At 40.5% G+C, this 27,116-nt stretch overlaps 2 protein-coding genes across 11 annotated transcripts in view; one reads left to right on the top strand and one right to left on the bottom strand.

Moving 5' to 3' along the window:
- LOC146501002 (nck-associated protein 5-like) overlaps positions 1 to 27,116 on the bottom strand; it is a 78,790-nt gene that overhangs the window by 31,110 nt on the left and 20,564 nt on the right. For all 10 annotated transcript variants that reach the window (XR_014870010.1, XM_085136712.1, XM_085136705.1 and 7 more), the window contains exons 5-7: positions 25,083 to 25,121; positions 23,577 to 23,696; positions 88 to 267 (exon numbers count right to left, since the gene is read on the bottom strand). Coding sequence is in view for 9 of the 10 variants with exons in the window: in XM_085136712.1 (XP_084992838.1) it covers positions 88 to 267; positions 23,577 to 23,696; positions 25,083 to 25,121 (339 nt within the window). In the remaining variant the exon portion in view is untranslated. The remainder of the gene's footprint in view (positions 1 to 87; positions 268 to 23,576; positions 23,697 to 25,082; positions 25,122 to 27,116) is intronic.
- The window catches only part of fkbp7 (FKBP prolyl isomerase 7), a 194,456-nt gene that overhangs the window by 158,291 nt on the left and 9,049 nt on the right, over positions 1 to 27,116 (top strand). The gene's annotated exons all lie outside the window — the stretch shown is intronic.

The raw sequence follows: 27,116 nt of genomic DNA, 5'->3' as shown, positions 1-27,116 counted from the left end.
ACTGAAATAGCATTCATAATTAGCTTTTGCAAATTACATTTTTTTTCAAACAAACAAGAAGATGGATGGAAGGTGAATGATACCAACCTGCTTTGAGTAGCCACGTCCCTCTGCCCAAGTGTGGGAGCCACTGGAATATTCACTGCAAGCGCTGGAGAGTGAAAGCTCACTGCCACTGCCGCTGCCACTGCTGCGTGGGCACGTTAGACTCAGCAGGCTGGGCCACCTTCCTGCAGGAATTCCTGCTTTTCCATTCCTTTGGACCTCCTGAAAAAGAAGATGTCTTGCAGTTAATTTAAAGGTAGTATTTTTCTAGTGGGTGTGCTAGAAAACAACCAAATTTCCCCCTTGTGGGACAATTAAAGGATTATTCTATTCTATTCTATTCTATTCTATTCTATTCTATTCTATTCTAGAATATTTTCTGATGTGTGCTGCTATTTTTTACTTTTCTTTACCTATCATTTCACCATTGTAAATAAGAATGTGCTCATAATGACTTAAAGTTCATTGAAATGAAGTTCACACTGGCACACTTCACCATTGTGTGGTGCAAACTGGTATTAGGGATGGTTTCTTCAGTTTCCGCTGATAGGTTGATTTTAAAGGTTTAAAGCACAGTGATTTACAATAAGCACCTTAAAAACACTATAAAGAGACAACTGCTACGGTGAAAAATTCATCGTACATGTGGGGTATGGCTGAGTGGTGAAAGCACAAATGGAGGTCCTTTAGTGCACCTCATTTACAGGACAGATCAGTTTGGCCAAAACTAAAGAAAAAGGTTAAAACTAAGGAAAGTACTCCAACTGTTAAAAGTATACACACTGTCTTTGTTGGGCGTCTGGTAGTACAGGCACTGTTGCTTCCTCACCACCATTACCTGATACAAAAGACTGTCAACAAAAGCTGCAACTCCCACCAGTATAGACAGTAGTTACTCCCAATTCAGTTTTTCAAAAGAGACTTGTAATAATTTAACAGCGGAAAACATATACTGTCATAATAAAATAATTGCAAACATCATAAAATTAACCCACAAATATCACCCAAATTCCCCCTTTTTTCATACCACAGCTGGCACATTGCCCGGGAAACCTGAAAAAAGTTCTAAAAGGGACCTGGAATGGTTTGCCAGTTCCTGGGTTCAGCACTGGGGTGGTCCCTCATGCACTATATGGACAAAACATTGATTCCTATATGAAGTATGAATGCTGTAGGGTTGTTGTTCTGGGGTTGACCTGTTAAACATCTTTGAGATGAGCGAAAATTGCCACAGCCACACTCCAAAAACTTGTAGAAAGCTTTTCTAAAAAAGTGAGCCTCCTGTCCTGTCTTGCTTTATTGTGAGGTTCTAGCACTCTGACTGGAACTGGTTCATTTGGGCTCAGAGAGCCCAAATGACAGACAAAGACATCGATTGTAAAATGCATCCAAGTTCAGAGAGTTGGAGTCCAATCGTGGTATGGAAGACTAGCTGGTGAGGCAGCTGGTCAGTTATCCATATATTCAATTCATTTGCAGCTAAAACGTTTGCAGTGGGGCTCCTGATGTTAACCTCCTAACAGCTATCAGTACACCTGTGATCCATCTACAGTTAGAGGTTTGGGTTCAGATAACAGCCATGGAATTTTTGCTGTTTAAAAGCTTACCTTTTGGATGTTTTAAAGGAAAACTGTATGTAACGGGAATGACAGACCCAACCACATACTGCACTTTAACACCCTTTATTAATTCCAGGTTGTCGTATTTACAACTCACGGCTGTAGCTTTTCACCTGCGATCCACTATACAACAACAACACTCCTTAGGTCCCGGCACATTTAATAGGGGAGGCATGATGAGCTAATTGACAAACCACGCCTCGCCACATTGTAATGTGGAAATGAAAGTGTAAGCATTCATTTGAAAGGTAAGATCTTCTAAAAACTTTCATTGTGATTAAACTTAAACTCAACCCGAGCCCAACCCTCAGCAGGTCGCCAACTGCTGGATGGTATAAGCTCATTCTCTGATTCACACTGGTGAACACAGTACGTGTTCATCCACCTAATTCGTGACATTATGTGTTTCTTGGACGGCCGTTGGCTCTCCATTTGTCTCCGTCACAGTCCTTAAAAGAATCAATATGCTGGATACACCGCTGTCTCTTTCCATCCAAAGGCTAATTGAGGAATGGGATGACATTTTCTACTCCTGCGGTCAGATGGCTCCTGTTTAAAAACGCTGAGTGTTTTCATCTTTCTCTGGTCTCACAGGTGCACCATGATCTCTGTGAGAGCTGCTGAATGAGACATTTTAAAACAATGCCTCTATTCTGACACAAAGGGAGGCTATTAACTGTGCCAAGAGCCTCTTGGTATCTCTGCTGTTCATTTATATTTCAGCTGCATAAAGACTAATGACTGTTAGATGAAGATGATGCCCCTGTGAGGGCTAAAAGGCTAGAAAATGAACCAAAATCACATTCACATTATTCCACTGACTCATATCACTCTTGATATGAGTCCTTTGGTGATATTTCTGAAAGCAAGTTTTGTGCCTGTGCCAGATGTGCCTGCGTGATGAATGTTTGTCGCAAGGACAAAAATGCAATCTTGTAGAAAGAAAATTTCACAGAGCATTTTCCCTAAAAAGTCTCCAGCTAATGCAAAATGCTTGTATTAAAGGTTAAGAGAGATAGACATGGTTTGAAGGCAAGTTTTAAAGGCTTTAATACAAACTGAATATTTTATCACGCAATTTATTTTGGAGTACAATCCCCAGTTCCTTGTAATAACGGGCAACTTTTGAATGATTGGTTTACTGATTCAGAGTGTAGTGTTTTTCATATTTAAAGATACTGATGGATGTCCAGTCTGTCCTCTTTCCTGCGGAATCAGTTAATTACGTTTGTCAAACTGCTGCAGCTTTCTGCATCTGGTTTGTGTCTGCTGTGTTTTGCACTTTTTTGATGTTATTTTTACTCGCTGTTAGATTCGGGTATGACAAAGTTAGGTTCAAGAAAACTAATGTTGCAAGAACTGGCCGGATTAAGGCCCCACTGAGATGCGTCCGCCACTTTGCAGAATTTAACGTATTTTTGGCCTGTCTGGAAAGTCCCCCCCCCCCCCCCCCCCCCCCCACACACACACACACACATACACACACAGCCCCGCTATCTTAGTGAGGACCTTCACTGACATAATGGTTTCCATAGCCCCTTACCCTAACCCTAACCATTAAAAATGAATGCCTAACCCAAACCTTACCCTAATACCTAACCACAACCTAATTGTAACCCTGACACTAAAACCACATTTTGAGCCTCAAAAAGGGCTTCAAACTTGTGAGGACCAATTGCATGAACCAGATTCAGATTCAACCTCATGAGGTGGGCTTTGTAGGTCTTTAAAAAGGGGCTGTCTAACAAGACTTGTGTATCCCGTTTTTATGTCCTATAAGCGCTCTCTTTAGTTAAAACGTCCTGTGTTTTCTTGTTTTTCTTCGCGTCTATTCTAGTTTCTTGTCTGTCCGAGTTACCTTCCATGTGTCTGCCCTTTTTTCCTGTTTTTGGACTTCACCTCTCATCCGTGCTGTATGACCTTGCCCTGGATTAAAGGTCTGGCTTCACCACAGGCACAGCCTCCTGTAGGACCACCACCCATAGGAGGAACCATGGGTATAGTGTGCATTGAATGGCAGTCAGGGGTGGAGGTGGTCTTGATGGCCCAATTCCCGGTTGCCAAGACTAGATGTCAAAGATTATGGAATTATGCATTCTTTGCTTTGGCTCGCCACAAAGTTCATGAGTTATAAACGTATTATGACAGTTAAGCAGGTTAAAATATGGACTCTGGGTACCAGAGTTAACCAGAGGTTTTTTTTTTGCCTTTCACTGTAAATAAACTACGTAGATAAGATGATATCATCTACTATGGAAGACCACAGTTTGACTTTTAAATTTCATGGCGGGTTCACTTATTTGTGAAGGATCTTGTGTGGAAGTCTGTTACAAAGCCCGGCTGGCACTCGAATCGCTGGCATACTGCAAATGCCGTTTCCAGTCAGAAGGTCCAAAGGTGTCAAGTGCTGTGACCCTATTTAAAACGGCATCGATCGTTTAGAGAGCTGCCGAGGCCAGCTTCCTCTCGAAGTCATTAGTGTCATCTGTTAGCAATAATTAATGTGAATAGGAAATAATTGCATGGGGGATCTGGGGACCAATGTGATTTGGTCTTTTCATTGATATTCACCTATTATTTGATTATCCGAGCTATAGCCTTTACTTTGAGAACAGTGTGGGAGAAAGCCACATTTGACCGCGTGCAGATTAATCTGGAAACTAATTACAGTCAGTATGTCAAGGGGTATCTGAGATTTGACACAAGTGATGCAGTTTAACCAAACCCTCAATCAGAGCGGCGCTCGGCTTCAAGTCAAGGGCAAACTCGAGGGCTGTGAAAATGGGTTTTCCACTTCATGTTTTCAGATGGTTTTCCCACTCTGACAAAGAAGAAGGCGACTTCCTTTTGACCACGACAGAACCGACGCTGCAAACAAATACTTGCCATGTTAAAAAGTTCATAAAAGAGGACAGAACTTATTAGTTCTCTGGATGTGTCTTTATAGAGTCTCAGAAAATCCATTATTTTAGTTTTTGTTTTCTTTTAAACTGAAGCACATTTTCTTATAAATAATTTTTCTAAACGATTGATGGTGAAAAGACTGAGCTGTTAACATTTGGAGTTTTTGTCCTAATGATTCAAACAACTTATTCAATGTGTTTAATAAATACACTAGACCACCATCAGTGTATGGGTTATGCCACAGCTGCCCTCAATTAACAGTATTGTAATCACCAAAACCATTAATGTTTCTGTAACGGTTAATCCACCAGTATGTGAATGCTTTTTAATCCTAATGATATTTTTAATGCCAAAATATAATTATTGTTGTTATGCATGAATTTTCAAATTTAATATTTTCCAAAAAAAAAGCAGATTATTATTTTTTTTATTAAGAAATTACAGTAATTAGCTTGAATTCCTGAACAGAAAAATTTGCCTTAGTGATTGAATGTTATGCTTTATTAAATTCTGACTGAGAAGTCCATTGTGCCGCCTCAAATTTGGGTATAAAAATGTGATTTCGGTTTATTATTTGCTCCATAAATAATAATATAAGCTTTCGTTTTAAATAACTTTTTGATTGAAAAGTAAAGTATTTGTATTTCCTAGTTTTTACGACAGGCGGTCTAATGAAGATGTTAAGCACTGTTGATGTATAAATCAAAGAATTCTTGAAAGTCATAAAAAGTTTATATAAAATAAAGGAAATAAAGTCCTGAGGCTCTGTGAGGTATGTACACTTTTGTAGACTGTAGGGACAGAAATTGACGTAGCCCTGATTCATAGAACTGCTCTGTTTCCAGTCTGCAAGTTACCTTCATCACAGCAGCACATCAAAAACACCAAACATGCATCAAACGTGTTTAGAAAATTTTCTAAATAAAAAGATTTTCACCAAAGTTTTAAGAGGAAAGCTTAGGAGAGCATCTGTGTAAAAGCTAAAAGGAAAAGTGAGGCGATAACTAAATAAGCTGCATGTATAAATGAAAGAGCTGAAATCACTTCGGTTTTGTGTAACTGCTGAACTGCTGCTCTTGTCTGGCTGCAGGAGATCAGACTTTCTACGGCGTTCATTTAGATGAAACATGATTCTTCTTTTCTTCTTAGGGAGCGCTCATGCAGGAAGTGACACGCTCTGTGCTCGCCGCAGGGTTCGGATCGCTGTTCCTGCGAGCAAGCGCTTGCATTTTTTCTCTACTTCTTTCTCAGCTTTAATAGATCTGTAGAGCCACTGGGAGGAATAAACAACAAATCCAAGTTGTTTCCACACACAGTGCCGGCCTACAAGAATCTGCCTGACTGTTACAGCACACCTGATGTCTCTCCTCAGATGGAAACATGGTTCCAAGGAGATGTTCTTCCATCCCATCACATCCATACTGTCACAGTTTGACTGGTGATAGCTTCACAGGTGAGAGACTAAAGTGAAACTCTAGCACAAACTCAAACAGCTAAACATTAACCAACCAACCCTGAACCTTAATTTGAGAGGTGTGAAAACCAAATGAAAAGCTAAATCTCCACATTAAGCAACATTAAAAGAAATTAGTACATGAGCTCTTAATCCTTTATTCTTATAAATAATAAAAATATAAATACATGGTCTAAATATCTGTGCATATAAGAAATACTTTTGTGTTTACACTCCTAACTTGTCACACTGGTGAGATCCAGGAGCTCAGTAGCAGGTAACTGAGCCCCATTTGCTCTTTTGGTCCATTTTCTTCTGACGAGACATTCAAGAAGTGGTGAATATGTCAGAATCTTTGGTGAAACTGCAGGTGAAGAGTTTAAAATAATAAGGTTTGAAAAGTTCTGGTTAATGTTATCATTTCACCCTTCTGTTTCCTCAGTCACCATCTACAAACTGTCGCTGTAAGTCTCTGTTAACTCGTACACAAAACACTCCTTACAGGGTGAAGAAATGAGGAAGTTGGAATGTCGAGGTTTTGCCTCTCAGTGTCAGTGACGGTAAGAGTTCAACACAGTCTCAGTGAAAGTTGATTGGTCAGCCGCTGGTCAGTGGGCGATCGTGGCTCAAGAGTTGGGAGTTCGTCTTGTAATCAGAAGGTTGCCGGTTCAAGCCCCGGCTTGGACAGTCTCGGTCGTTGTGTCCTTGGGGAAGACACTTCACCCTACTGGTGGTGGTGCCAGTGTCCGGCAGCCTCGCCTCTGTCAGTGCGCCCCAGGGTGGCTGTGGCTACAATGTAGCTTGCCATCACCAGTGCGTGAATGTGTGCGTGAATGTGTGTGTGAATGTGTGTGTGACTGGATGTGTAAAGCGCTTTGGGGTCCTTAGGGACTAGTAAAGCGCTATACAAATACAGGCCATTTACCAGGCCACCTCGGTATCTGCATCAGTCAGTTATGAGTGAGGGGTTGCATCAGCCAGGTCACAGATGTCCCCTCTGATCACAATTCAAACCTTCAATAAGAGTTCTTTATCACCATGAAACACATTTGGCACAGCTATGCTGAATTTCACGCCCACTCAGGTCGATGATTGTGTTTCCACCTGACACTGCAAAGGATGTTTCTTTGGATCAAAACTTGTTGCTCTACCTTCTTAAAAAAGGTCACTTCAGGCTTTAAAAAACCCAGGATGCTAATGCTGAGGCTTCAAACCAGTGAGTACATCATGCTAGCTGTAGCCATCTTTGAAGTACAGTTTATAGTTACAGTGTATATAAATCAACAATAACAAGAAGGAAGCGGTGCTCCTGCTCTGGAATGACAGTTAGTCATGAAAACCCCACACTGGTTTCACATCCACAGGTAATACCTTCCAGTTACTTAGTCTTTGAAGCCAGGGCTTCAAAAAGCAGAGTGACATCACAGTTATGTAACAGTGGTGATGTCCACCTTTTATTTACAGTCTGTGGATTTCTCAGGAGCAGAAAAGTGTGAAGATTTATAGTCGGTACACAAATGTTTTTACACAAGTCACTTCAAGTTGCATGGAGCCGATAACAAGGGGAAGAAGTTACATACAGGAACGACGTAGAGAATGTGATAAATTTTTAAAATAAAAGACCCCATGCATAAGATAGCTCCTGCTTCGGAAACACTTCCCGTGTGATTTGAAGCTGCCAGACATGCAGTGGATGTATTTAAACCTAAACAGTTGTTCCAACAGCTCAGCTGAATCGGAGACAACCTGAAAGTGAAAGTGTTCGTCCGCAGGTAAACTCGGCTCGTCAGATTTCTGGTAAACTTTGCTGCAGGGCAACAGTGGCCACTCTCTCTTTCTCTGCAGAAGAGATACCTGCAGCGCGCCCATTACACTCACTCCACACATTTAAGTGGACTCATCTTGCAGATTTAGATTAATATAAAATATGAATCTACTAATAAATTATGAAGTATTATTTTTATAAATTAAGGTACTTAGTCAGTCAAATCTATTTACCTTCCTCAGACCCTGTGCCCTCATATGGGGACACTACATTAAGTGCTTTATAAAATCATATATAAATAAAATAATAATAGTGTGTGTAAATAGGAGTGATTTTTTTTCTTGTGGAGCAGTAAAACTCTGATCTACTGGCCTGGGGAGGAGGGCTGTGTGGGTGTTGGACACTGATTCGCCTTCACTGCGTGGTGCAGTGAAAATAACCATCAGAATAACTATGAGTGGTAGCAATGTAATATACGCCTGCATTATGAATGCTGGATTAATACTAAAGAGTGGTGGTGCTTCTCCCATTGAACAGGCTGTTGTTTTTTTCTAACTTTAAAGTGCAGTCCTAAATACACTCTGCAGGACTGGAAACCATCTACATGGGGGGTATTTTAAAGTTATAATCACTGTGTAAAGACAGGACTCACAGACTTGTGTGGGAGGCCTCTTGTGTGACTTGTGTGCATGAATAAATCATCGAATCGCTGCTTCCATCCAGCCTCTCAGTCAGAATAATACAGTGTGTTCAGTGTCAGCTGGTTGGTCTGCAGCTTATGGAGGATTCTCCACAGAGCATATTCTACTACAGCAATGCTTTTATCCCAGGCACCTCACAGCACTGCCACTCTGTGCACTTTCATGTTAGGTTTACTAATGGAAATCCTTAAGATCTCTGTGCAGCAGATCATACATGAACACCAATGATCACATCAAACAAGAAAGGATCAGCCTGGGAGATCCAGCTTACAAACTCATCATGTAGCTAATCACTGCTCTGACTTTAATGAGCTAGTCTGCGTTCTTTGTTAATGTAAATGAATGCCACTACTTTTTAAAAATTCTTCTTCTGTCTTTCAGTCTGAAACTTTTACTCTTAGATCTGAAGGTCTAAATCTTTAAAAAGGTTCTTAAAAGGTTTCTTTTTTAAAAAGAAAGCTCAGTTCTCATTTTCTCTCAGTTTTCAACTGTTTAAAGAACTAAATATTGGATTTGGCCTGGAGACTACTTTCAGCTGGGCGTTTAATACATGTAAAATACGTGTAAAATTATTCAAAAAGAAACTACATCTGAGGCTGAAAAAACAATGAAGCCAATAGGGCTTTGGAGTTGACGTCACGCCGCAATGCATTGTGGGAGCGCGGCACAATTTTAGCAGGCCACAAATCAAAACAAACACTCTGTGTTGGAAGGAAGATTGCTACGAATCAAACTTAAAAGCAGCTCAAAAGAAAAGGACGTTATAGAGACAGATTGCGTCCGGATGCAAAGAGACGTTACTTGCAAAAAATGTGGACCTGTATGAAATACAGCAGTGGAGTAGAAACCCTGAAAACCAACCGCTATTGATTTAGCCTGATATATTCTCGTACCTTATCTGTGGAGTCAGCACATACACGGCGAAACAATTTCGCAATTATAAATATCTGGAGGCGCACATCCAATTCACCAAGGATGGATACAAGATTTAGCTATTTTTAAACCTCCACATTGTGAATTTGCCATCATTCAAACAAAGGTAAGTCAGCTTGAGTACTGCAGGTAAAATGTGTTTGATTTTCTCCCGAACATTCAGATTAGTGCAGCATAAATCCATTCATGAGGGGAAATTACAGTGAGAACATATGGAGGCTCTGTTAGAGGGATAACATAGTGAGTTCAGTGCACTGATGTGACATTGTCCTGAAGGATTAAGTCATTCTCTATGGTTAAAGAAATTGCACTAATTAATTCATAATTATTATAAATAATCCTAATTATACACCTTGCTTCCTTGTTTATGTCCTGTGTAACTAAAAATACATCCTATTTTAGTTTTATACATTGGTTAATGACCTGCAGAATCTCCTTGTCATATTAAGTGATTTATAATTGTCACTTAAAGTTGAACTTTATGCTTTCTCCCTGTTGAAAGTGATTACATCCTTGCCTTACATGCTTTAGGTTCATTTTTTGCAGGTGGGTTTCTGAAAAAGAAAAAGAGGCAGATTTAGAATATAACATGCAGCGTTCTATAGATGGATACATAAAAAGATAAAAAATTACATGTATGTGCTAAATTTCTAAACACTTTATTTGTTACATTTATGATTAATGGATTTGAAAGTAGATAAAACACATTTGTGTCGGCCTTGGGTCATTAAAGTTTTTGTCTTTAAATTAACTTTGTCTGTGTGGTTTTCAGGTCCTGCACTCTCAAAGACTGAATGAACCAGCATTGCAGCCATGGGTCATTGTGAGCATCACAGGAAAAGGTTGAAGACGCCCACTGCACCTATATGGCCAGAAACTGCAGTTCTTCTAATGACCACTTGAGGGTCCAGTAGGGAATCAGTCCACATAGAGTGCCATGTTAAAATATTCAACTTTACAGCAGAAACAAGCATGTTTACAGCCTCGGGCATCTTTGCAGTAACAAAAATCTGACATAAAAGAATAATAAATGTTAGAGTTACAAGAAAACCTGATAAAAATAAGAAGATACTGACAAATCTGGTGATCTGGTGACTTCTTTAGTTTTGCCCTAAAAGCAAACACGTGTTCGTCTTTACTCTTTAAACATGGAGTGGTACTGTTAGCAGACCAATACCAGTATACATCTTAGGATCTATACTGGTTTGCACTGGGAGCAGCAGTTCCAGGAAATATTCTGGGGCCAGAATCAGACAGGAGGAGAAGAGGGAAACCACAAAAGAAGTTCATGCATGTAATGAAGGAGAACATGCAGAGGGTTGCTATGACAGCGAAGGCGATAGGCGATAGGAGATAGAAGCCAATGGTCCTCTGTGGCGACTTCTAAATAAATGCACCATATAAGCTCACCCAAACTCTGCATGGGGATAAAAGTTTGTATAATTTAGCTGTCTGCTTGACTTCCCCTCAGATTGTGTTTTTGTTGTTAAAGCCTTTTGGAGCATTTGTCCATCTTGGATATACAGTCTATGTAAATGATTCTTTAACAACAGTTAAGAAGTGTGGTTGTTTCCGTTGTTCAAAAGTGAGAGGTGGCACTCCTGTGGCTGAGTGTTATATCTCAGCCACAGGTTTAACTTGAAGAAGATACACCTGATTGTCACTTCTGGCTCAAAAAACCCAAAAGTAAAGGCTACATCTATCTTTTATTTACAGTCTGTGGGTTTTCCAACAGCAGGAGAGTGTACTTGAATGTGAATGAACGTCAGGTTATCCAGAGGAATTTGTGGATACACACAATACAGCAGGATCAATGCATTGGTGGTTTTCCATTGGACTAGATATGTGGATCCTAATTCTTCCGTTTCCCCTTCCTTGTTTTACATTTGCTGTCTATTTAAAACCTAAAGTGTGAAAATCATGACATGCCCGAGGCAGTGAAGTGGTAATTTGCAATTAAGCCATTTTCACTGCTGCTGAACCAGCCCGCTGATCAGCAGACCATTCAGACACCAGGACAATGTACTTAAGCTTCCATGGACTCTTAAGTTCACTTTCAATTTCACAGTCTCATCAGAATTCGTCCATGCATCTCTCAAAGCTGCCCAAAGCAAGGTTACACTCATTCAGCCGCTCCTCAGACCAGCTTTCTGCGCTCTGATCTCTTAAAAACAGCTTCCATCCACTCTGATCGAGCCTCATTCAAACCACTGTCTCATCCACCTCCTCATCTACAAGGCTTCCAATTGTTAATACTTCTCCCTCATTCATAGCTCGCTGTTTTTTCTTTGTTGTCTCACCTTCAGGTCTTCACTGCTGCTGAGAGTTTTGCCTGCTGGGTTTAAAAGATGCAGCTCATTTTAGTGTCAGCAGGAGTGAAACGACAGAAAAGAAACAAGGCAAACTAACTGTACTGTAGGTAGTGAAGTGTATGGAGGACCAAAGCTGTCAAAATTAAACTGTGAAATAAAACAATAACGAAGTGGCCTGGTAAATAAATGGTAATGAACAAATATGATATCAAGTGCACCACAAATTGTAAAAATAAACTTTATTTAAAATGTAAAAATGATATTTCTGCTTTAAATTGATTCTGTATTTGTTAACTTTTGTATTTATTGCTGCAGTGAAGTGGGAGCTCAGCATGAAGGTTGAATCTGGTGATTTACTGGCTCATCTGTGCTCCTACCGATGAGTGTATAAATAACATGGACTCTGCATTTTCATGTCTCAATATAAGTTGATATTTCTAATATCAGCTAATGGCATGCAGTGCAAAGTAGCAGGTTAGATTGTTTGTTATAGTTGTTTGTTATAGAATTGCATTAGAAAGTGCTCTTAAAAGCTCCAGCATCACAAACACCTTGGAGAGGTCGAGATCAAAGATTCAGATTTAAACTTAGTAGACAGCTAGATGCTAAAACTGTTTGTTGTAACAGACAGAAGACATGAGTATTTCTGCTGTAAACTTGGGTGTTCTAACACAGAGGCCAAAGTGCCTTAAACTGGAATTATTTTCAATGGCCACCAGGGGGCGCCTCTTCTGGTTGCAAAAACACTTCAGGTTCTCTGTGCTGACCTGTGGAAACAGTTTCCTGATGGCTTCATGGGCTCAGTCACACAATTCAGGTCGTACTTCTCTCTTTTCTGATGATGTTCTGTCCTGCTTCCTGGTCTTCCACGAAAACAGCAGTCTCTTTTCTTATTTCTTCTTATTATTAATATTTATATACATTTATTAGTTTCAGTTTTCCATATAGGTGTGCTGCTGCACTTTAATATTTAATATCGTTAATATTTATGCAAAAAAAAAAAAATGCTGATTAAAGAAAGTTAACACTGATTTACATGACTGCAAATTTCCAGTTCAGCTTTCTGAGCTTTGTTAGAAGCAGAAAATCTGTGCTTGTGAACCATATGCAAAAGAGGTTACTGAGAAAAGCTGTTGTTTGTGTTGTAGCTCGCACCTGTCTTGTAAATCTACATGCATTTTCCAGCACTTCAAAAATTAATTGGACTTTGTTATATGACTTCACAGAACTCCAAAATCAAATGCTGTTTGAAGCCCTTCAAAGGGTCAAATAAATTTGACTTTATTATGTATTTGCTTTTATCTGTCACCCCCAAGAAGTTGATCTGAGGAAAGAAACACCTGCCACTGTTTAAACAACCTCGCATCACCGTCTCTCTCGAGTATCGCTCGGTGGCTGAAGTGTAATAACACTGAGACAGACGACCCTGTGACAGAGCAGTGAGACTTTTAACGGTGATGGCTCTCTGGCACAGAGTCAACTGTAGGCAAGGATGCTGTTGTAAACAGTCCAACTGTTTAATAAAAAACAGCCAGAGGTGTCATGGCCAGATCCTAGAAGAAAAGAAGGCACTGGCAGTGTGTACCCGCATGTCACAGTGGTCCTTATAGCGTAAATCCTACTATAGGACTACTGCACATGTGTGAGATTAACCAGCTGAACATCAACTAAAATGGAAAATTATTTTAAAAATTACAGTGTGTAAAATTTAGATCTCAGTAAATTGCAGATTTGACTGCATCTGGAGCTTCTCTCTGTCTGTGTAAAGCCCATTGGTGTAATCAACTCAGCTGTCAATGCTGGGTGAGAAGTGTGCACCTTTATTTACTCTGGAAGAAGTTGTAAAACTCAGTGAAAGGAGTGAGACGTGGCCAAAGAGTCAGAGAAGAACGTTTCTGTTGGTAAGCGCTGCTATATTTGCAGCCGTTAGCTTCTGTTAGCTGCTCTTAGGCACCGTTAGCAAAACTGTCTAAAGTGAATATAACTTTGCTGGGCTCTGACACTTAGTAATAACCTCTTATACAATGTGAGAATATAATGAAACTGTTTCATTTTTAGGACTCTTGAACCTAACATTAGCCGAAATAATGTACCAGCTGTAGCTGTTGTTTAAGCTGGCTCTTTTCAGCTGTCTGGGGATGGGAGGGTCGTGGCCAGTCTCTAGCTGTGATGGTGATTTCCTTCCCACCCAGTTTATGAGAACACTGGTCAACATGACTACACACTAATCTGTGTATCTTTATGAGTACTACATAAAATTAAATAACCTAAAAAAAAATTACTGACTGCACTTTTTAAAGGGAAACTTTGACTACAGAACCCAGGCTGTAAACATATTTATTTCACTGAGGTTGGGCACGCACAGGAGGAAGTTGCCGATGTGAAACAGTCAAACAACAGTAAAAGAGCCTACAAATAAGCACATAGGACTCAAACTCCAGTTGCCTGGGTGAAAGTCCAGCAAACACTTTGTATCAAACACTGCAGAAACAAGTAATGAAATAAAAGCCTAAATTTTTGGTAATGAGCGATTATAAAAATAAGAAAATTTTCACTATAAAGCTTGTGTGTTTTTCTTTTCATGCAGATAAAGTTACAAAGTTAAAGCACTCCCCTTCGCCTGTACAGTGGTGTTTTGTCACCCAGTCCTGTTTCAACTTTGTGATTGACGTGTTTGTTGGCTGTGGGACTTCACGTGGTTATGTCAAGACATACCGCAATGGATGCCGTGGGCTGGCAGGGATTCAATTTGACCCAGTGAGATGACCTTTATGTTGGAAAACACTTGATAATCGGGATCTGCCGCTATAAGTATTGTGGTGGGGCGTGGTCTGCGGTGCCGCTGCAGGGTAGGCAGATGCACCTGAGTGGCTTAAAAGTCTGTGCTGACTGTTGTAGTTGTTGTTGTTGGCAAGTGTAATAAAAGCGTGTTTCTGAATGAATAATAATAATTGGATTAAATGAGATGAGAGTTGTTGACTGAAATATAATTCTGGTTGTTTTTGCCTCTCCCTCTCCCCTGTGCTCTTTCTAGGACTCTAAATCTCTTGAGACCTCATCAGCAGCATAAGAAAATCCCCAAAAGAGCCTCAATAACCTCATTGTTCCTTTTCAGACTTTTTTCCATCTTGCTTCTGGTAGCTTGCTGAGTTCATACAATTGGTCATCTCTTAGTTTAAGCAGCTACACCAATGAGCTTTTGAAGGATCTCTCAGGACTTCTTTATCCCTCAATAAGGATCCTGAAAGTCCCACCTGATAGTTCCTGCAGTAGAAATCATCTCTACAGGGGTGATCATGTTAAAAATAAATGTATGAACAAGGACAATATAAATCAGAGCAGGTACCTGTGAACTTGGAAATGTTTTTCTTATTTATGCATCTCCTTCTTTGTTCTCCTTTGGCTCTAGTGGTCCTGCAGTAAAAGGCACAGCAGACTAACAGCTAGAGAAAAAAATGATTTGTTTTGTCTCTCGCTTGTTATCTCCTGAGCTGTGAGCGGCGTTGCTGTTACCTCACGCGGAGTCAGTCAACCTGACGGGGAACAGGTGTGCTGTCGTAGTGATTAAGGAACCTAACAAGTACAACTCGCAGTCCAAAACAAATTTTCCATTTCAATAATTCATACATAATTACCCCTGTGTTACCCGGAAAATTGATACACAGCCAGAGTGTCATGTCTCCAATATCAGAGCCCTCCACATTACCTTCTCCACATCGTTGATTGTCCCTCCGCTTTGGGGACAATGAAATGACACATTTCATTTTTTTTCAAGGACTCTCTGCAGCTGGATCAGAGTGCAGGGGCTAATGGGTTTTGGCCTCTTTGCTCCCACTTTGTTGCTGTAATCACACCGGTCCTCTGCTTCCCGAGCTCATCACTACAACAGGTGATGACAAAGAAAGACAGGACCCAAAATAATAATGAACATGAAATATTTGTGTCTGATGCCACCAACTGTGCACCAGAGATGGTTAGGAACTATGAGGGTGTTTAAAATCATTCCCACTAGCTTATATATCAAATTTAAATATGTCAGTAGACTAATTTTGGGTAAATGTCACGCTTACGGCACTGCAAGAACTAAATGAAAGTGTCACTTCTACAGAAAAGCGTCACTGCTGAGAAAAACTGGAGTTGGACAGCGTTTTGGGTTTCAAAACTTTAACCCACATAATCAGTGCTGTAGAAGATCAAATCACAGATGGCAGCCACTGCAAAGCTGGACTTTCTGGACACGTTTTCATTCTTGTAGCAGAAGGATGGACACAAACTAAACTGCCTGTGAACAGTTCGTGCATGATTTGAGTGGAGAGGTCTTATTTTGTATAGATTTTAGGGGTTTGGTGTTTTAAGGTGTACAAGTGCAGACGTGCCACCTGTTCAGTTCCGCCCAGTAAAACAAAAAAACAAATCAAATCGGTCAGTTTTTTTACTCTTTTTCATGCTGCTGTAGCACAAGAATTTTCACCCATGGAATCAATAAAGTATCTATCTGTCTAAATGAGACATCTCCAAACCATCTAAACCTTTATCCTCATTATTATTGAGCCATCCTACTTGAGGGCTCTTTGATTCCTGTAGCGACACCTTGGTTCACGTTACCGGCAATAAGCCAGTCAGTAAGTCTTTTGTCTCGTCTCTAGCTTTTTGCAGCTGGTGTAGTTTCTCTTGAATTCAGCCAGTGACGACCTCCAGCTCACACCGGATGAGCAGGATGAGCTTGGGCACCTCCACGTGGTGCAGAAAAGGGACAATCCCCAAAACTGGGCATAAGCTGAAGGAGTGGGACGTGAGTGGAGACAAAGAATCTCAGATGGATTGATACCAGGCTATGGTGGTGAAGAGGGCAAGGATGGAGGTAAAGCTGTCAATTAACAGGTTAATCTTTGACCCCATCCTGACCTATGGCCCTGAGCTGTGGGAGACAGAATAAGGTGGATGTTGTCACAGAGTAGAGCTGCTACTCCATTAGTCAGTTGAGATAGAAAGAGCACTAGGGCTTTGAGCACCTCCAAGATGAGGTGTTTTGGGGTTTTCCACCAAGCGAGCCTGAGGCAGAGCAACAACACAAGGAAGAGTTATGTCTCCGAGCTGGTTTGGTTTATCGTCATGGAGCTGGAGAAGGTGAGTGGGGAAAAGCTCGGATGAGCAGTAGAAAATGGATGGAAAGCATCTACTCTGTATCTGTCTTTATGATTTTAAGTAAGCATTTTCTTTACCACGACTGAGATGCAAACTCTCCACCTTCAGTGAATTCTTCAGTAAGTCAGAAGTACAAAAAAAAGTTTGTTGCTTAGCTGCACAGTGGGAGGTCTCATCAGTAACTTTTCTCCAGATGACGACAGACACAAAGTTTGAATCAATCATTTAAAATGCAAGTCTTGTTCTCAAAACTTTTGTTTGTGACTTTACTGGAGACAAATATAACAACTGCGGTTAATATTCGAGCTTCGGGCAGTGTGAGATAATTATCTTACACTACTAATGTAGCCTCCTGGATTACTGGGAATGCTGCATTAGTGAATCAAAGGCTTGGCATTTGGCACATAAAAGGTTTTTTTTGTCATGCTGCCAGCAATGTTGGGTTATTAATATTCTGAACTTTTTTCTGCCACAAAAAAAAAATCATCCAAAGCACAAAAGTTTGGAATTCAACATCCACACTGACAAACAGATGACAGTAAAGTTTATTTTCTGGACCGAGAATGATCTAATAAGTATTTAGCTGAGTGATTAATGTGAGGAAAGAGAGTTTAATCAGTGGAAATTCGGCTAAAAAGGTTTGGCGGAGGATGGAGAGACAGACTGCAGGTCAAACAGTCGATCCTCTGATAAAAGAAGCTCGAGAAACAAACTCAACTCAATAAACTTCACACGCAAACACAAAACGAGCAGCCAAATTAACAAGAAGTCGGGTTTAATGAGAGGAAAAAGTCTGTAGGTACAGTACTTCTTTCCAGCAGAAGCAGCTGAGCATCTCTGCAGAGATGCAGACGCTTCTTCTGCCAGTCTGACCTTTAACGAAAAGGTTAAAGATGAAGGACGGCGTGTCCAACTCTGCTGAGCTCGCAGCATGCTTAACAGCCTGGAGTGGGAATTGTTGGACCTTCCTGTAAAATTTCCTTGAAGGAAATTGAAGAAATATGTTTTTGCTAATTACCAGTTCAGTCTGTGACAGCAGACTGGTCCCCTGACCGCAGAGTTTGTCAGAGGGGAGGAATTATGCTGCGATCTCTGATAATCCAAAAAGACCTTTTGAAACTTCCTCCCTGCTTTCTGCGTAACGACTACAGCATGAGGCTCAGAGACTCACGTCATTAGGATTCAAGGAGTTTTGCTCTGGCTTAAATTCCTCCACAAGTCTGTTCAAGACCAATCCAAAGCACTATTTCAGTACCCAGCAGGTAGAAAAGCGTGCTGTAGCTGTCAGTCACACCCTGGCCCCACACACTCAGATTTCACCCCTTTAACCTCAACATTGACCAGGTCACCAGCGACCTCTGTGAGGGTACAGTTAGGATTTGCTTTAGCCAAATAAAGTCTCACACAAAGTTTGTGAAGTTCGGATGTTCTAAGTATAGAAGACTTTTATAACCCTGATCCTTACTGGGTCACTGAGTTTGGTTTGTAACTTGCTTTAACTGGTTGTGTTTGTTTTTTGCTCTAATTTTGTTCTTTTGTCTGGCTTCAGTAACCAAAAGACTTTCCTAGTATGTTTAATATAACAAAAGAGCAACAAATCAATTCTGTGAAATGTGCAAATTTCCTGTAAATGTTTGATCTAATTTCACACAATGATGCAGAATAATTTTGAGACTTGGAGGAGAAAATGAAAGAAGATCGTCTCTCACGTCCAGGCACGATATGTATGATTTCCAGAGGCCTGGCAGTTTAAGGCTTCTTGGGCTGGAATCTGCTCGTATTTCCAGGTGTTAAAGTTTTAATACCCATCAGCAGCTGCATGGTATATTAGTTATATTAGTTACTGCAGATTGAGGGTCCAAATACCAGTCGGGGCATGCCTCTGGTCAGGGTCTCAGGACAGACCCATAATGCTGCTCAGCCTGAGAGTATGACTGAGAGACACAACTAACAGAAAAACACACAGCTGGGTTTGTTTCCCCCTTAGGCCGCTTGCTGTTCATCATCTCCACTCTCTCCCCCCACCTTCCTGTCTCCTGTCGCTTTTAGATATAAAAAGAAGGACTTTATTTATCCCAAAAGTGGGAAAATTAACTGCTTTCCAGCAGCCAAAACATCAAAAACAAGTTAGCTTAATGAAATAAATACAAGATCACCACAGCAGGTAGCTCCACATGTATGATTTGGCAGATTTGTACAACAGACACCCTTTCTGACATAACACCGTAGGGGATTTGTGTCTCCTGCTGGTATTGAACCAGCAACGTTTACACTATGGAGCCACTAAATTAAGAAGAAATATAATGAATACAGATGTTGTGCAAATGTTTAAGACAGTGTTGAGCTGCATGTGCAGTAAGAGGTCAGCATGGTCAGGATCCATTAATTATCCACATCCATTCACCACACCCATGCTCGTTAGGATGAGCCCCCCGTCAGCTGATGGAGGAATCCAAACAGTGTGATGCAATGAAGCAATAATTCTGAGTAAAATGCATCTGAATTATATAAAATCCAAGTTTTGTTCATTCAAAAAACGAATCATTAAAGATAATGTGATTGGTATGTAATAAGATTACTTAAAATCAGAATTTTGGGTGCAAATATTTTTCTTGCTGGTGGAAATCAGATTTAAAGTCTGGAAACAAAAAAAATTCATGTCCATGTGCACATTTTTTTCACAGGAATGAGTTTTTTTGCGCACAGGAAAAGAGGTATCAGTTCAAATAATAATAAAGGGTTGTTTAAAAAGAATTTATAAAGTGCTTTGAAAAGCAGGTGAAAGTAGAAAGCTTACAAGCTAAATGCAAATGAAAAGGATGAATAAAGTTAAAAAGAAAGAAAAACATGAAGATGCAAAATAGAAACGAAATAATTCAGATGAAGGAAAATGGCTAGACATGTAGTGGCATCACACAAAATCAAAGGGATCTTGCTCAAAAAATGAAGTATATGAAGTAGTCTTACTGTTATCTTTGAAGGAAGTGCGTGTTTTGTGGATTGACTGAAAGCGCCAATCCACAAAACACAACAAATATTTTATCAAATCTGCAAACAAATTACACATTTTTGAGAGTTTTCTGTTCAGTGAATGCTAAATCAAAACTGAAAGAAGTGAAGGAATACCCCAAAAAGCTGAGGGCGGCATCGCTGCAGCCTTCTAGAATTAATCAAAGTGTGTGGTGTAGTAGCCCGCTGCACAGTGATTTGCAGAGCAGGTATTCAGCAGTGCAGCACACTTGTCATGTATTTGTAGTTGGCTTCAATCAGCACGAGCGTTCCTGCTGGTACAGTGACAGCGAGAGATCCTCAGCGCACGCTAATAACACTTTTCTGTCAGCAGAGCTAAAACCTGTTTGAATTCAGGGCTCAAATAAAGGCTAACAAACCGTGCTCTGCCATCTCTGCATTCAGCGGTCAGTTCGAAATACAAACAGAAGCACCTGTCCATCAAAAATAAAGTCAATTATTTATGGGAGAATCATCAGCTGACCTCAGAACAGCAGAAAAACTTCATGAATCTGTTATTTTTTGTTTCTTTCCACTGCAACACATCTCTGCTGTGCAGACCAGCTGGACTCGTCTAGCAGAACATCTGCCATCGTTGGCTGTTCAGTTTCTCAACACTCAAATTGCCATTAAATCAGACTTTAGGAGATTTTAATTAGTTAGAGATTTTATTCATGCTGAGTGATTAAATCTAACTTGATATAACTGTTTGGAAAGTGTGACACAGCCGACCGTGACTTTGATCAGTTGCAGATAAGTCAGCCCGTCAGAGAACAGCACTTAGACTCATTATTACTTGGCACTGAGAAGAGTAGACATGTAGCTCCTGTCAGCATGATTACTCACATCTAATAAAAAACACAGGCACCTGTGGAGCCGACACAGCTGCATGAAAGGTAAAATTAAACTACACAGGGGACCATCGCTTCCATGACGTGCCCTCAGCGTCATGACGGACCCTAATGCTAGATTCGATAAGCCACAGACCCGAGCTCAGAATACTACAACAGCTGCACACCTGCAAGCCACTCTGCAACCCTCCTCCACACCAGCTAATCCATTTCTTACCTTCGGGGAGATTTAACTCTGCTCTGCAGTTAATATGTATGGAAACGTGGTTTTTGCACAATTTAAGCTAACATGAGCTAGCATGAATCCCAAGAAGGAAACTTTTCCTGTAATTTTTATTTTTATTCTCATAAAATCCTGATTTAGAAAAATATTTTCTTTTGCAACATAAACTTTTAAACTTTTTATTCATATCAGCTTCAAACTTTATTACAGCAACTCTCTGAACTTCAGACTAGGGAAACAAATGATTGGATATTTGAAACTGAATTATTAACAGGTCTGTGCAGAGTGAACTTAAACACGGCATTAATACCTTTATTTTATTTTTGTTTAATTTTATATCTGTAACACATAAATCTATAATTATGTACATTGCATTATGTGCTTTTTTGAACTTTTAAAGTCATGCTAAAAACATGTAGACTATGATCTCCACTGCAGTTAGAAAGCAAAATATTTTTGACTCGGCTGTTCTGAATTGAGGTTGATGACTTTGATAATGATAATTACTCTGGATCGCACAAATGTATCATTTTTTTAAACCTTTGATGCTTTTCAATCAAAATAAACATCACAAAAATGAAAAAAAGAATATTTTGATTTTTTTCAGATGAAGAAACTTTATTATTGCTGTCGTGTTAGCTGAGTGTTTAAAAAGGGATGTTCTGCACTCAGCTTCACCTCTGTTCGGGTTTCTAATGAGCTGCTTTATTTCTAAATGCTGAAAATGATCTCATTTAAGCCTCACTTTCCTTTCAGCCCTCTGCAATGTGTATGGGGAAGCCTGTCACTGTTTCTGGGAAAGAAAAAAACTGTTTGTGCAGTTTATTAATTAAAGCTCCACTCACTGAGAGGTGGAATAAGAGCAATTAAGAATAAATTTAGTCAATAAATAACAAATGAAGACAGACAGTTACTAATGTTCCCATAACTACTTTAAATGCTTTTAATTTTCTGTTGACTTTTGCAGCTTGCCTCCAATTTCATCAGTGTTTGTCTCGGCATAGTCTTGCCTTTTGTCTTATTCTCTCTCAACCAAATCTTCTTTCCAAAGATTTTTTCTGGTGCAATAACGAGGCTTCCTACAAAGCTTTGTTTCATGTTTCAGACAGCATGAAACTAACAGCTGACACAATTCTGGGCCTGTATCTGTAAATGCTTTTGTTTGGAAGATATAACAGCAACAAATGAGACATTAAAAGGTCTTAAAAGTCTTAAAATAGATTTAAGATTATTTAATGTTTCTGATGCTGAGATAATACCAAAGATGAGTACCAAAAGCTGATAAATGACTTATTTCTAGTCTGTTTTAATTAAGATTGCATTTCTCAACCCTGACTTATGCCAAACCATATGATTTAAAACCTTCTGGACAAACAGTCTCTGTTAGCTGGATCACCTCAATTATTAATAAGAAACTGACAAACTAACAAGCCTGAGCTTGGCTGTTACTGGCATCTGTGATTGATAATGTGACTTCTAACCCGCTTTCATGTCCAGATTATTTGAAACTGTTATTAGCAAAAAGAAAATGTTCACAACAGTGTCGCCCACCCAACTGTCCCGATGCAGGTGGCACTTTTAATTGGCCAGGTGAGGCAGGGGTTGTTAGTCAAAAGGCTTCCTGTCAGGGTTAACTCTTTCATTTATTACCAAACTATTGAACTTTACTGTGCTGCTATAACTTCAGTTTTGTTTTTTTTGATACAGAATAAAATTTTGGGATTGCAGTGATCCCCGTGTTCCCCACCTTATCTAGGCTAATGTGTTAGCTTAAGTCGCTGGTTAACGCCTCCAGGTGACAAAAAGTAATATTAGAATTCAGTTGGAGTAAAATTAGAGTCTACCTAAAGAAAGTAAGACCAATAGCTTCCCTTTTAACCCCTCTGTGTTCATGTGTTGCTGGCTTATTGTGTTATTTTTTAAAAGCTGTGCAGGAGATGAAAACCTGCTGATAAAAGCTAACTGCTAAAAGCTAACAAGCTAAAAGAGTCATGCTATGATTCTCTTTGGGTTTATCACTGCAAGACCTTACAATTTTAGTAATTTTCGACATGAAAGACGTTTATGTGCATCTTTGAAGCTCTACAGTACAGCTGACGATGGAGGTCAACAAAGTGAACAATCAGCTGTCATCACAGCTAACTGAAAAAATGAAAAAAAAAAAAAAAAAGCTAAGGTTTTAACCTCAGGAGCTTTCCAATTAGAAAAACATGCTCTCCTCTGTCTCCCATTTCTGCACCACTACTTTCCTGCCACAGCTGTGTGAGAGGTCTGCCTCACTATTAGGCTAAAGTCTGGCATAATTAGCATAAAAGAAGAGAAGGGTAAGGGACGGTAATCCTTGTTTGAGGACGTACAGTGCACTCGAGCATGAAGCCGTGACAAAAACTACACTAATTAGGACAGAAAGAAGAATATAAATCCAGCTGTAAACCCGCTGTACCTCTCTGCGAGTTCATTTGAACACATCCAGGGCGGGTTTCTCTGTCTTTGTGGTCCTCGCTGAAAGTTAGTAACCTTTAGAAGTGGAGCGCTGCTCATGTAAAATTCAAACAGCCTTGGAGCATGCTAGCTCTGTCAGTTTGTGTTTGTATCCGCCGCACCGTGAGCTCCTACCTGGGAGACGGGAGTCGTGGACATTTTGACACGTTGTTGAAACAGCACGCTCAGTATGCGGTTTTGTTGCTCCAAGTCAAACACACGGGTTCGCAGCTTCACACACTCCTCTTTGAGGTCCTGGAAACAAATACAAAATGGACAGATGACGGCAACTGACGGCGGCGCTTCAGAGACATACACGTAAATCAGATGCTAATTTAGCAGCCACAGGGAACGATGGTGTATTCAACTAAAGATGCACATGATGGTGCTCAAAAACATGAGCAACCTGGATAGGAGGACCTACAGAGGTGTGACTTAAGAGGGGGGCTAAGGTGGCAAAACCCCCATGATACCACATGAAGTATACTTATAAACTGTAGTCAATTTCTCACAGCCGCTGTGACCATTCTTCACATAAACGTACAGCAAAACCCTTCATATGTTACTTAAGTATCAGACTTTCTGTTTATAGCATTGTTGGTCATGACAGGGTACTTCTACCAGGATTGTTTACAGGATTTCGGCACAGAGTGGGTCCAGGAACGAGACCAGGGAAAGAGGAAATGAGAATATTTGATGATAATAAACATAGCATACAGCGTGCAGCCTCCCTGAGAATACCCTGGGCGTGGCTGCGTCTCTTTCTGACTCCACTGCGGGTGCTCAATCGCATCGTGTCCACTCAAGACAGTATTTCAGTGCCGCAGGGTCCCAGAAACAGAGCTCAGGTTCTCATTGCTTAAAATACTGCTGGGTCTGTTTTTAGGAGCCTGTGTGGAGCTGCACAGAGAAGAAATGGAGTACATTTTCAAAAAGGACTGCTTCTGAAATGGCCCTGGTGTAATTTACCGTATTTTTTGGACCACAAGGCTCACCGGTTTATAAGGTGCACTGTCGATGAACGGGTCTGTTTTTATACATAAGGCGCATTAAGCGAAACAAAACAGTCAGATAAGCCAAACTTTACTCAACTCATTCTTCTTGCTTCCTCCAATTTCGTATCATTCATTCTTTAATGTTCAATTCTCTCGCAGATGCTCTATTCCCAAAACACACAGCTATGTGTTTATGTTAGCTGTGTCGCTAGCGATCACGTAGCACATTATTATATACCAGCTAGCCTAACTTCAGTAACCCTACAAACGTCACTTCTGTTTAGTTTTCTCTCTTCATTTATGTTGGAAGTGATAGCAGAGCTGTACGTTTGAATTTTTCCAGAAATCTCTCAGTCAGAATATGGTATATCATGATTAGGTGGAAACTAGTGAGCTAACTTCCTTCTAACTTTGTTAAATTGAATAAATTTTGTTTTCATGGATGCCTGGATGTACAACTTAATTGTTACACCTGGTAAAACAGTCATACGTCATTTTATTAAAGATGAAAGAATTTTGATCGTTTTTAACTCTCAGTGATGCCACAGTGTTTGTTTTACTTTGGGACCTGAAGCGGAGTTTGGACCCGGATTACTCCGTGAGGCTCCTGACTACGGTAGCCGTAATGCTCCGACAATGTACAAACCTTTTGCGTGAGAAGAGCCTGGACCACCTGATTAGCCACCTGAAAGAGACGAGAAGGAACAATGTGTTTAAAAAAGTTTGGTCATTATTTTAAGAGTTGAACTTTGTGACTTTGAGATGCAAAGAGATTGTAAAACTATAATAAAAATGAAGTTCAAAAATGAGGATTTAGAGGCGTGGACGGTGCCGTGAGGACAAACTGACATGGCGTTGCATCAGAGTCGGGCTCGTTGAAACCACACAGCTGTTGCCCGCGGTTACTGCATGTCTGACCACAGAAAATATACACATGGTTAATGTTGATGTCCTAACTTTTTCATTCTGTATTCTGTGTGAATTTCTGCAGGAAGAAGAAAAAGTTCAGCTCAGTTGTGTGGATTGATTTTTTAAAAAAGAAGAAGAAGACTAATCTGAAATGCTTTCTTTCCTGCTTATTTTGATTTCTGAAGTGGAGGCATAAATTATATCTTGGCACTGGAATAATAAGTATGTTTTGATTTTTGTGTGTGTGCCACAAAATTATTTCCCTCCACCTCTTTCATCTTTCTATCAAAACGCCTCGCCTCAGCTCATTCAGATGATGACAGGAAACCATCTAAATCCCCCCCCCCCCCCCCCCCGCACAAAAAAAAAAAAAAAAATCATCTGCATAATGAGACTGAAAAGCAGCAGAAGCGGTGGCGGCAGCAGAGAAATTAATCCCACAGCAGAAACTCTGAAATATCTGTCCTCAGCCACATTCTCATGGGCAGCAATCTCCATGGTACCAAGCCCATTAGCGAAGGCTGCTAAAAAACTAAAGTGGCACTGTCGTGGTGGCTGGAGAGAGATGCAGGAAAAGATGGAGAGACTTTCAAAGTGCTGTCAGAGGGAAGGAGTGCAGTTAGACAGCCTCGTGTTAGAGGTGAGAGTCCGTGCTCCTGAACGCTGAGACTCACTTCTCCATATCGCCAGGAGCTCTGCTGTCTGTCTACTTCAATTAAAGATCTGGGCATCCCTCTGTAGACTCCACCAGTGCTCATAATAAACAAAGTGTGTTTGTGCGTCTCCTGCTGTAGCTACAGTCACAAGACTGTCGGAGTCCTGAGAAGTAGACAGCACTGTGTGGACTTTTTTTTTGGGGGGGGGGGGGGGGGGGGGGGGGGGATTCATCTTACACTCCAAGAAATAATCCTCTCTACATTCATTTACCTTTTGGATGGTTGGAATTGGAAAGGTTGTTGATGTGAAAACAACATGTAAATTACCACAGTGAGCTGCATCCAGAGTATATACAGGGCATCCACAGCATTAGAACAAACTCAGGCCTCGGTCACACACACCTGTTCAGTAAAATGGTATCCCCTGATTGGTTGGAGAGTGGTTTCTGGGCATTGCTAGGTGAAATTGGTTGCAAACAGGTACGTGGTGCTGCAACAAAAACTTCCTTGGAATTTCTTTGATCACTAGCAGGTTGTTGGGCTTAGCTGCAACCGTTTGGCTGGAAGACGCTGACTTGTCTGCAAACACTGGATAGTCAGGCAATGCTTGCAGATAAGCTGATTAACCTGCAGGTGACGCAGGGCAATCACAAGGAGGTTTTTCTTAACTTGCTTTCCTTTTAACGGCCACCAAGGGAGGCAGCACCTGTTGTTGCCAAAGGTTGTCCAAACCCATAGAACTCTATGGGAGAACATCCCCCCTTTAAAATGTACATATATCTAACTGTAGAGTCTGAGATTGATGTCTTGGGTTTTTGGCAGTTTCTCTGAGCGTTATATTGTTCCGACCTTGGTGATAAATTAGTTGGGACGTTCACTCCTAGGAAGACTGGCAGCTGTCCTGATGTTTTCCACTCCTGAACAATCCTTCTCACTGGAGAATGATGGACTTCAGATTGTTTGGAAAGAACCTTATAACCCTTTGCAGAACTGATGGGCATCACTGCTGATGTCTGTCGTCCTCAGCATTCTGCTACCATACACCAACTTCTGCATTTTGGCTTGATTACTGTTCAATAAATGACTCTGTGTCATATGTCATGTGCTTTTGTTCA

This window comes from Neolamprologus multifasciatus, chromosome 16 (assembly GCF_963576455.1).
Source record: "Neolamprologus multifasciatus chromosome 16, fNeoMul1.2, whole genome shotgun sequence".
Classification (NCBI taxonomy): Eukaryota; Metazoa; Chordata; class Actinopteri; order Cichliformes; family Cichlidae; genus Neolamprologus; species Neolamprologus multifasciatus.
Note: the sequence above shows the minus strand (reverse complement) of the source record. Positions and strands in the feature narration are given on the sequence as shown.